The 12,420-nt window shown below is 34.6% G+C and overlaps 1 protein-coding gene across 1 annotated transcript in view; it reads right to left on the bottom strand.

Moving 5' to 3' along the window:
- The window catches only part of LOC118740393 (DNA-directed RNA polymerase II subunit RPB1), a 58,021-nt gene that overhangs the window by 13,704 nt on the left and 31,897 nt on the right, over window positions 1-12,420 (bottom strand). Inside the window, 2 exon segments of the mRNA XM_036471910.1 lie at window positions 5,101-5,406; window positions 5,483-5,663. Of these exon segments, the coding sequence (XP_036327803.1) occupies window positions 5,101-5,406; window positions 5,483-5,594 (418 nt within the window). The 5' untranslated portion in view covers window positions 5,595-5,663.

Here is a 12,420-nt window from a genome sequence, read left to right as displayed (position 1 = left end):
GCCGTGACGCGTATGCGTCGACAGTTTATGAGATGACGAAAGATACTTCGTTTTGTCTCCATTCAATGCCAGACCCGTGGCGAAATAAATAGATGAAGAAATAAAACAGTTTTCCTGCTTTGTTTTATGATATTCGGATGCCTTATACAAACTATTGAAGGCAAATTTTCAAATAGGGCAGTGTCAAAATCTTTCTTTTCCTTGCTCTTTAACTAACACGTGCCTACCTAATTCTATTACGTTAAGCTGTTGAGTACTGGATTTAAGGCACAGGTTTGGGATAGTTTGTCTGACAGCGCTGAGATAGGATGAAGCAATCGTGCTTAATAAAAAAATAAAATAGTTCATCGAGTTATGATAGTTCATCGCACGGCGTTCGAATATAGGACAAATTTATGGCTATCGACTAGTTTAGGTTGAGTAGCTCGACGTCATCGAAAAATGTATTATATCTAATTGGTCCCTAGCATTGATGATAATGATTGTAATAAAGTCAGTAGATAGTTAATTCCTTTTTTTTGTAAAAATTCAGCGCTATACCTATAAAGCTAATTCAAATAATTGTTTACAAAATTTAGCAGGATTTCCATCTAAAGGAATTTAAAGCTATTCGACTCTCAAACCTGCTTTCAACAAACCTACATATGCGAACCAGTGTTGCCACTGCCTTAGCCTTTATAGTATCCATAAAAAATTGAAAATTGAATCCAAATGTATCCACCGAAAAGAGCGAACATTTTTACACAGTACATCTATGGAAGAGAAACTCGGGCCCTTAACAAACTTATTAACATTTAGTCAGTATTTTCCCATACATAGATACGGATTTGGGAAACAAAGGTCCGTAGTTATAGTCAAAATTAGGTCGACTTTTAAGTTAATTGCAGCTTTTTGACATCATTTTCAATGGAATACCTGTCAAAAAAGCTGCAACTAACTTTAATGTCGACTTAATTTTGACTATAACTACGGGCTTTTGTTTCCCAGATCTGTTTCTTGGAATCGAAAAATACTGACTAAAACTACGGGCCAAACTTTCCGCATGTTCAATGTTCATTACTGCGATTAGATTCCCACAAATAATACATGCAAAAAATGTTGCCCAGTCTATCAAAATTATACTAATTTAAACTAATTTTTACCTGTTACATTTAGTTCAGTAAATTGTTAATTCTTGCTATTATTATTTTTGAAAATTAGTCATCGGCATGGTTGTCAATTTCCTTTGAATGCTAAGAGAAGGGTTGCTCAGGATGTAAAAGTTGATTTTTTCGCATTACAGTTAACTACTACAGGTCGGAAAACTTTTTAAAATTTGCAAACTACTTGGTGTTATTAAATGCACGTAGCTAAAAAATTAGTTTTTCAAAGTGACAAGAATAAAGGAAAATTTCTTGCTTGGAGGATGAGCAGCCAACTGTTAAAAACGTTATTTATAATAGCTCGTACATAAATAAAAGAAAATTCATTCAACTTACGAATACTTATGGGAAAAGGTATCCAAATTTGCACTGAGGAAAAAAACGAAGTATCCCTCAAAATTTAAGGCGAAAATGTATCCAATTGGATACACATGTATCAAAACGGCAACACTGATGCGAACAGTGGAACCACATTTCCCGCTCATTAAGTACCGCCGCCGAAGAAGTAGTCGGATTTCAGCGAGCCCGAAAAAACAACTGGTACGATGAGGAGTGCCAGGAAGAGAAAAAAGATGCCGCTATATGGGACCACTATACGGATCTGAAGAGGGAATCGAGACGTATTTGCTGCAATAAGAGCGAGTTAGGCGACTTACGGAAGGTTTCAAGAACTAATTGGGCCTTATCAGTGTGGCTTTAGGCCTGGAAAATCCACCATAGACCAGCTTAAATTGTGTTACCGGTTTACATACCGATAACACAGAAGTGAAAATCACTTAGATTGGTACTATACAAAGTATATCTTCCATACCTCTGATTGTTTAGATATGCTGTCAATATATACATTTTTTCAAATGCAGTAATCTGTTAAGATAAAATTTGTTTTTATCGTCATTTTATAACACAAATGTAAAAAGTAGTAAAAAAATTTACCGAAGAAATACCACTGAGCCAAAGAAAAACGCTGATAATTTGACCCTCTGCGTATCAGCATGTTGGTCAAAGAGAGTAAGAACGGAAAAAATTTAGAGAAAACCAGGGATCATATGATCGTCTGCGTAACAGCGCTAACTAAGAAGAAGAAGAACTGAAATATAACTGTAAAACCAACATTACATCTAGAAGCCAGTTAAATGCCAGAAAATTAATCTAAACAACTTTTATTTCACCCAAAAAATTTAATACAACATGTAAATATACCGAGCTTATCAGCCCTATGCTGTAATCCGTCGTAGATTCGATTTTGCTACGAATCGTAAAATTGGTACGCTGAAATCCGTGTTGTCGTATCGTAGTTTCGAAATTCGTAGGCCATCTTCGAAATTCGTAATGTTGGTATGCCTGAATCCGACGTAGCTGTCATTTATATGTATTTGTCGGAAATTTTGTACGAATAGCAACTCGTGTCGGAGCGAAACAAATTGTATTAAAATATCAATAAATAAAAGTGTGTAAACGCAAAAATATGTATGTAAATTGAAGTGTGAATAGAAAAAAATTGTTATTAAATGTTTACAAAATTATCAAGTCGAAGATCAAAACAAATCGCTCGCAACACGAAAAACTGATGGAATGCATGAGCGGAAGGCCGGCCATTTCCCGAGGCTTTGTAAAAGTAGCTAAAGAGGATGTGGCGGAATTTTGTGAAAGCGTTGCAAGAATTAAAGCGGCACAATATCTAGTTGAATGGAGGCCCTTAAAAAGAGGAAGCATACATTTATCATTTAAGCTAAATGGATGAGAACTGTCGCGTAGCAATCTCCTTTGTATATTAATGCAACAGTTGGCTGCAGCACGTTCTTTAACCTGAGACAAAAGTGCACCGGCCACTGAATCCATTATATTTTACTTAATAAAGAAAAAGCCTTTTCAAATATGATTAAACATTGTTTTTAATTTCACTGTTCACTTGCGATTATATTAATTTTGATTTGTTTCTGTCAAAGCAGCTAATTAAGAACTTCGAAATTCACTATTTTAGTTGGCAACGCCGTTGATAGTTACGATCGGATTACAGCATACCAATTTTCGAATTTTCAGAACGGAGCTACGAATTCGTATTTACGAACTTTCGGCTTACAGCATACGGGTGTATAAGTAGTTACTTTAACTTGTATTATTATTACTCAAATAGAGAGGCCTACAGTTTTACGACGCTTTCGAACGGCCAACGGTTTTTATAAGAGAAGTTTTTATAAGGATCATGGCGGCTGTCCGAAGTTAACATGTTGGGCTAATTTATTTTAAAATCCTTACTGCGTTTTGCTGGTAATTTAAATGAGTTATGCAGATCTCTATTCCTCTATTACTCACGAGATGGTACGACACACAAGAGAAATTTGCAAGCCCTGGGTTCTAAGGTTTTATTTTCGTTCCCACGACAGTCGGGTCTACGTAACCGGAACGACCCAGATTTACAGTATCGGACATATCTATAGCACCCCCTTTCAAAGCCATATTGTTTGCCACTTATGTTTAATTATTTGTTTTTAAAAATTTTCAATTAAAATACAGTTCGTTTTCCAACAAAACCCATATAAACCAATGTTTTAAACTTTTTAAAAGACCGCAAAAAAGTGCAACAAACTTTCCCTTAAATTTCAAACTTTTTTCTCAGAAGCTCTAGAATTTTTTTGAGTACACAGTTTTATAGCGCATTCAATTTTGTCCAATAATGTGCAAGTTTCAAGTCGCTAAAGATTACCGTTGATTTTTTAGAATTTTTTTTGTCTCATTTGCTTCCATATAACGACTAAACACAATTTATTTTTATATGGCAGAAACCCGCAACATCCTCGGCGAAAAAAATTCTAAAAAATCAACGGTAATTTTTAGCCACTTGAAACTTGCACATTATTAGACTAAAATTGAATGGGCTATACAACTGTGTATTCAAAAAAATTCTATCGCTTCTGAGAAAAAAGTTAGAAATTTGGGTGAAAATTTGTTGCACTTTTTTGCGGTCTTTTAAAAAGTTTTAAACTTGAGTTTATGTGAGTTTTGTGAGAGAATGAACTGTATTTTAATTGAAAATTCTTAAAAATAAATAAATAAACATGAGTGGCAAACAATATTACTTTGAAATGGGGGTGCTATTGTATTGGCCAATACTGTATATCTGGCCAAGGACTGTCACTCCAGCAACACTCCCCAAAAAGTCTTTGGGGAATTTGTATGCTGCTACAACAACAACAACAACAAGGTTTTGTTTTTGTTTATATGTATACTTTTTGTAACAAAAGGTAAAAAAATAATTAAAACAATTTCAAAATGGTATAGAAAGAGACAAAGAATATTTACGAAAATTTTATAAAAGTAATTTTTTTATGTGCCTGCGTTTTTACATACGATGGGAGAAATTTACATACGAATACATATGTATATAGATTTTTTTCCGAAACTACGAAATCTATTTGTGCAACTAGGTCTACAGATCTACGTATGTACATATGTATGTGTATGTATGTTCTTACCATAAGTTTGGGTATTTAAATATCTTAAGTTTTCAAGTTTATGTGAATCTTTTTGTGTTTAGAACGAATAATTTTAAAAAGAGAAAAGTTGAAGAGTTTACCTTCAGGTGATATTCGAAATCTTTACTTTTTACTTCTGCATAAGTATAAAAATTCGGCCAATATACATATATACTCCTGGTACCTCTTTATTTCTAATAGATGATCACCACCATCTAACTTGCTGTACACTTGATCTCTATGGCTTTTGTTAGTTCATGTGAAAGAAGGCTTCATAACTGAAACACTAAAATATTATGAATGGGGCACATGCTGTCATGAATGATACATGAATGTAGTACTAAATGGTCATAATAAGGAAGAAAAGTTAGAAGGCTATTTTAGCAGCGTCTTAAATTGATCAAACCCATCCATTCATTTATCTATAGAACTGATATTTACACAACTTTACATACATCTATTAGATAGGCTTGTTGAAAACTCACCAGGTGTTAGGCTTGGCTTCTCTTTGGGTGGTTTTTGGCCGAATGAGTACTTGGGCGTTGCATCAATGATGGCCTTTGCCGCTCTATCCACATCGTATTCGCCGGGTGCGGGTGTCGTAAAGAGCATTCGGTTTTTGGGACGGCTGCGTAAACTAGCAGCCGGTGGTGTAGCTTTGCCTTTCATGCCTAAGCCCGTGACATCATATTGCGCTGGTCCAGGTCCAATGGAATCGAAATTTCGACGATGTTTTTGTCCAAAAGAAAAAGATGGAGCGCCTGGTTTCTTTGAGTCTGGCACTTTTTTGCCTAGCGGGGTAGAAATATGTAAATATTTCTTATAAACATTTTATTTAATACATATGTATGCGTTTGCAATACATACCGACTAAAGTTGGTAACTGTACACAGGCTGGTCCCGGACTGGAAGTCTCCGCGGCTATTTTGCCGCGACGCACAGTCGGTGTCCATGGTCTCTGTTCGATACCGGTACCCATGGTCAACAGTCGTTTTCTGTTTACTGGTTCACAGGGTCCGTGTAGCTTTTTCGTTTTCGCTGCTCTAGTCTGCTGGAAAGGATGAAAGATATTTATGTATTTAGTAAGTTATAATATAAATGAATGGAATCTAATTACATATGTACATATGTATTTACCGTAGTGACCATTTTGCTTATGCAGATATGTTTGTATATATATTTATTAAGATGAGTATAGAATCTATACTAAAGATAATATGAGGCGTGTATATGTAAATAAAATGTTATTATTTTTGAAATTTGTGCCAAATGTTTGGAAGGCAAACAAAGTGCTAACGATACTCGAGAAAAAAACAAAAAACAAAAGACGCTTATACATACTTATAAAAATATATATATCATAATCTCTTTTGGGGTATAGATCTCCGAAGTGCAATGGGGTACTCTCGTTCTCTGGGGATGCCGTTACAGTTGCACGACTATACTCAATCGCATTCCGATTTAGGGCCGTCGATAAAGCAGTATATGGATGTTTTACCTCCAATGGGTGCTGTGGGTGCTGTACTTGGCACCTGTCACGTGAAAAATTCAATCCAATCAAAGTTGAAAAATGCCTCGAAAGGAAGGGGCCTCTATGCAGTTGCTGGCTGTCTTCACAAAATACTAGGCTGTCATTAGCGCAATCCAGGAAATGCGATGGACGGGACACGGTTGTATGAAGTACGTAGCGTGTGGCGTTTTTTATAGCCGCTATGGGACGTCGAACACACTTGGCGTGGGATTTAGGTGGAGACTACGACACCTCGTCTCCAGTTTCACTCCGCCAGGGAACGAATTGCCACTACCCTCATCAAGGTGTATTCAATAAGGTGGTGTTGGGGCGACAGCTGAACTTTTCGCCGTGGAAGGCATTACGTCAAAACGATGTGTTTGTTGTAATTCATACTGTCATTTTGTGTATAACTTGCTAGTGCATTTTTTTTTACTTATATACGGCTAACACCACCTTATTAAATTCGCCTTTAGTCTCGTCAAAGCTTCATATACGCTCACGCTCCTACAGAGGAGAACGATGATGAGGTTAAAGAGCAATTCTACGAGCTCGTAGAGGACATATATGAGCATTGACCATGCCACCCATATGGGCTGACGACTTTAGAGTTAAATATATCCTTCGAAAACGGAAGTCAGATATGAAAAAATTCGCCATTGTGTAGCTTTTATTTATACCGTCATTTGGTTGACAAAAACATTAGGTGCGCTTGGAACACTGATGTCGAGAAACTCGATGAAAAGGATGTCATAACGGACGTGACAAAAACAGGAGTGCGTTCAGAGTACTCTGCGAATCATGTGAGGCTTTCCCTTCTTAAACATTCTTTAAATAAAGTCAAATTACGGACCATTACAACCAATTAACTGTAAATAATCAGAAGCAATTCTTTGTTGGCTTAAGTTTGAATTAAAATATGATAACGTATGCGACAGATTTCCCCCCACCAAATTTTTACTAGTAATACATATATAATTAAATTTTTTCTTTAGTTTTTTTTTCAGTTCTTCTTTCTTTAATAAAGTTATAAAGCCGTTTGAACACATTTACTTGCATTTTTGAGGAATCTACTGGAGTGATAGTCCTTGGCCGGGAAAATTAACACTATCGATACTATCCTGCAAATTATCGCGGAATGAGCCTATTTATTATCATTGCTTATAAGGTCCTATCGACGATACTGCATGTAAGACTGATGCCCTTCATGAACCAATTAACTGGACCTTATCAGTGTGGCTTAAGACCTGCCAAGTCCACCATTGAACAGATTTTCACAGCACGTTAATAGCAGCACACCTAGATCCCCTATAAGGTACGTAGTGATGTCCAACGGAAACTAAACTAAATTAAAGAGTTGAGCAATAACCGTCTACTAGTCCCTGTTACATGTATTGCCCAGATACCTAAATGCTTCAGCACCCATGAATCCATTCCCATCTTCCGAAGGTGGAACATGCTCAGCCAATACTATTTAGGGTTAAATTGTTAAAAATTCGTTTGCATTCGCTGAGCTGACTGACATTTCACAATATTGATAAACATTTAGGGGATTCACAAGACGTGTTAACCGTCGTAAAATCTTAAGCTTAACACTTGTTTATGTAAAATAGCGGTTAAAATGGTTGGGGGGTTGGCTAACTATATATTCTTTATCAGTTTAAAAGAATTTCGGTTTAGTTAGAAATCCCCTAAAACCATTTTAATTAAAAAAGATGTTAACCTTAAGATTTTACGACGGTTAACACGTCTTGTGAATCCCCTAATTGCAAATAAATACATACATATTTATGTACATATGGATGTATATTTGTATATATTTCATTGCATGCGCGAATGTATAGACAAACTCACACTTATGGATCTAGTTCACCAGCTCATAGATGGAAGACACTTTTGTAGAATTACTTAACTCCTTACACATGCATTGCGGCAATAAACATTAAAATACATACATAACTCCATATGCATGTACATTAGACTGCATCACCAAAAAAAAGTTGTGGTTTTTCCGCCGGGATTACAAAATTTATTATACTTAAAGACGTCCACCAAAATATTTCGGAAAAATAATAAGGTTTATGTGAGCTCGACCGATTTGAAAATGCCTCCAAAAATGGATTTTTTTTATGAATAAAAATTGTTTCTTAAAAAACTTTTTGAAAAAAATACCCTCAGATAACAAAATAGATTAAGCACAAAAACTAACTTCAATAACTGGGCCAAAACTATTCCGATTTAAACCTATGGGGTATAAGTAGAAAAATATTTTCCCGCTCTTTTTATTTCTGTGCAAAAAAGACTCATTCACGTCCCAATTTTTTATGTTTCTAAATACCAACACATCTTAATTCAACATGGACACTCGTCCATCCTACCTGTCTCTTTCATCCTTTGAATGAGTTTATACCTTTCCCATGATACCTCACAAGTATAAATCGGAATAGCTTAGGTTCACCTATTCAAGTTTTTCTTATACCAATGTTTGAAAAAAGTTAAAAAAACAGCATCAAAAATCTCATTATTACCATTTACACCATGATAAAAACATAGCAATGTAGAACCGTTCTCTCAATTTGTCGGCCATGATTTTTCTTGAAGTTTGCCAACATTTTAAAATCATATAAAAGTGAAAATAAAAATTTTAAATTGTTCGAAATTGTTGTTGCTTGAGATTGAAAATGAAATGTGTGTGTGAGTTTGTGAGTAAATTTAAAAATTAAATTGTTTGGAAACGTCAAGAATTTTAAAAGTGACTCTCAGCGGTTCTACCTTACTATATTTTTATCATGATTTACACTCTTTTAAAATCGTTTTCTGCAAATTTTTTTAGCTTAAAACATTTCGTCATTTGAAGGGACTTTTTCAAAAAAATATTTAAGAAACTATTTTTATTCACAAAAAATCCAATTTTTGGAGGTGTTTCAAATCGGTCCAGCTCACGTAAATCTAAATATTTTTCCGAAATATTTTAGTGGAAGTCTTAGAATATAATAGATTTTATAATTCCAATTGAAACACAGTACCCTTTTTTCTTTTGTATGGGGAGTGATGCAGTCTAATGTGTTTATGTTAATCGCGTGTATGCTCTAGTAAAGGAATGCCGTGAAATACTGTCGAATTTTCTAGGACAACCACTTTAATATGGTGCAGCGAAACAAAACAAAAACGGTCGAAATTTTAGGAAACTATAAAATATTCATTTTTTGTTGGTATATCTACGTAGGTGAACAAAACAACAAACATATATATATACGTGGATAGAGGTCGATATAGAAGCTCTTGATTGGCTGTCCTCATTTTGATATAATTTATATTTCGGTGTATGGTTGTTAGTAGCGACGTGTTTGGCCGATTTTGGGTGGAATACGACAAAAAATATTTGAGGTAGGTTGTTTTAGTGAGCGTAATTATTTGAAAGCTTCACATGATTGTATGTAAAGGTATTTCTGCAGCTAATAACATATTCAATAGGAGTTTTAAAACACCTGCTAAAATCTAAGGTAATTGAGGAGTCTTTTGTGCACAACAACTTCAAAGTCGATGTCTTTGAATTACATTGAAATGTGTTCTAACAATGCGCTTTTTGAGTTCAAGTTCATACATATACCGCATTATTTACCACAGACTTCTCACGAAACAACGGTTAGGGGCGATAAAAGGAGTGTACACGGAGCTTACTAGGGGAAGTGGATAGAATGGGATTTTCACAAAAAAGTATGAGTCCTATGAAAGAGTTTTTCGCAGTGGCTCAGTATGGAACTCAAACCCTAAGCTAAAAAGCGTTCGACACTTCCCATTGACGTTATTAGGGGTCTTCACACCAAGCTCGTTGCTTCGTTAGTAGTTTTACGCATATTTTATTTAGATGGAAAGCAAATGCGCGAAGTACATTACAAAGTTTATGTTTAAAATATGAGTTGCAGATGTATATAATAAAATTGCCAAATTAAAAGAAATAAGTCAGAAAAGGTAGTTCACAGTAAAACACGCTGCCGAACTGCCAACCAACGAATCACCAAAAAATTGCAAAATTGGTGTTCTAATGTGCATTGTCAACTCGCTAAGATCGACCTGTTAAACCACGTAATAATAATCAAATAACTAAAAGTTATTAAATTTTAACAAATAGCTTTACAATTGCTGCTGGTAAATTTTCGCTAAGTGCTTTCTTGTAAAATATCTAGGCCTTTTGAGAATGGTACTGATATCAGATGACTCGAATATGTATATGTAATATTTTTTTAATATAACGTAAAACATGTGCTTTATTTATATGTTTTTTTTTTATGAGAGATTTTGTTAACGAAGTCTATTCCTATGCTGATTTATTAAAAATGTCTCACCTCAATTCTTTGTATATTTTTTTAAACTACATACTCGTATGTGTAGGAACCATTATTTCTGGTCCTTTTAAGTGACAGGCACCGTGCTCGTTTCTTTATTAGAATTTTTTAATCAAATGGCCAGAGTTTGGGGCCCTCAAAATCGACTTCTCTTAGAAAGGGAAATTTTGCATGACAACGTAATGATGCAGTCAAATTTATCCTTATTCCAGATACGCACCGACACGCCCATTGCCATTGTTTGCTTTATTTGACTTCCGTTATTTAAGAAACGCAACTTTTCGGTTTGCCATTGAGTGGCAGGGCAAATGGGAGATCTACTAATACAGCTTTAAAGGTAGGTCTTAATGGAAAACCTCTACCTGAAAGCCTCATTTTGACAACTGAGATTGTGTGGAGGATTTTTCTCCTCTAAACTCTATTCTTGTATGGGTAGCTATCACTGAAGTAGAATAGATTACGTAGGCTCCAATTTATTCAGTTAACCGAGAAAATAAGACTTTTCGGTTAATTGAGGGTGTGGATGTGGAGACAATTTACCAATTGATCTTCAATTACAGCCGGTAGTATCGATAGTTTTATAACATCGATAGTATTGTTTGAAAACACAAACCATCGATATATCGATAGCATGGTCGATATTTTTTCACCTCTAACATTTTGATCGCTTATAAAGGGATTTTGTTTAAGAATTATGTGGGTGTTTTGACAATGATATTTAATACACCAGCTACTTTGATTAGGTAGGTCATGTTTAGCCCATCTTCCTGGATAAAAGGAAAAATGGTTTACTGGAGAAAAATGTATTGCAAACCCAGCCTTACATCCAGAAAAAAGTCAGCTAAATATATTTCTGTTAACACTTGATTTGGTCATAGTTACATTATATGGTTATAGCCACCAACTTCTGTGTTGAGAGAAATATTTTTAGCTTTGTTTTTTTTTAGTTTGGTTTGGAGAAAACCCGGTTTCGGCGCTGTGCCATATTCAGTGCCATTTTCGTTCCGAATAGTTTCTGTTCGTCCCTGAATGTTTGTAGTCATGTTAATGTTCGTTGTTTCTTAGCCAAGTACGCCTTAGACGAAAAATTCAACTTGCACTTCATCAGACTAAAATTTTATGGGCTATAAAACTGCAGATCTAAAAATGTTTCAAACATTCGGATTAAAATGTTTGAAAGTTTGATGGAAATTTATAGTTTTCGTAAATTTTGCATAAAGATTAAAATTTTTGAGTTGTATGGTTTTTCTTAAAGCTAGAACATCATTTTTATAAAAATTAGCAAATAATCGGCGTTCTTCACTGCGCCTTAAAAGTATTTTTGTGTTGTTTGATACCCTTATTGTAATATCTCATTTATTTTATCAATTTAAATAAATAAAGTTGTTTAAACATGTGGCAACTCTCCTAAAATATATTTTCGCCAGTAAGCTTCCGGAAACCTCTTCAGTTTGATACCCATATTGCAATCTTATCAATTTAATTAAATTAAAGTTTTCAAACATGTGGCAACCTCCACAAAAATATTTTCTTTTGACAGCCATATTGCAATATTTACTTTATCTTATCAAGGCAAATCTCTAATTTTTTTCTATTTTTTAAGTTAGGCCTCTAGCAACACACCGGTGAAAACTGCATTTAATTTCATGCATTTGTTCTCGAGTGCAAACATACAGACAGACAGAAATTCTATAAATTGTTAATTTGGCCTCTATTGCTCTAACAAAGACCCCTATATTAATTTTCTTTAATATTTATAATGTACAGCCTGTTACAATTTTTTTATATGTATGTATAAAAGATAAGAAAAATATTTAATTTGAATATTCAAAAAAATTCAATACGTGGTCAATCGTTTGAGTCGCTGCATGTGCATAGTACACTTGAACCCAAAGTTTTGTTGCAGAAAAGAAACGATATTATTTAACAAATGCTTTAGCATACGATTA

Source organism: Rhagoletis pomonella, unplaced genomic scaffold, assembly GCF_013731165.1.
Source record: "Rhagoletis pomonella isolate Grant_MI unplaced genomic scaffold, Rhpom_1.0 Rhpom_scaffold_00006, whole genome shotgun sequence".
In the NCBI taxonomy this organism is placed as follows: domain Eukaryota; kingdom Metazoa; phylum Arthropoda; class Insecta; order Diptera; family Tephritidae; genus Rhagoletis; species Rhagoletis pomonella.
This window is presented reverse-complemented; position numbering and strand designations above follow the sequence as displayed.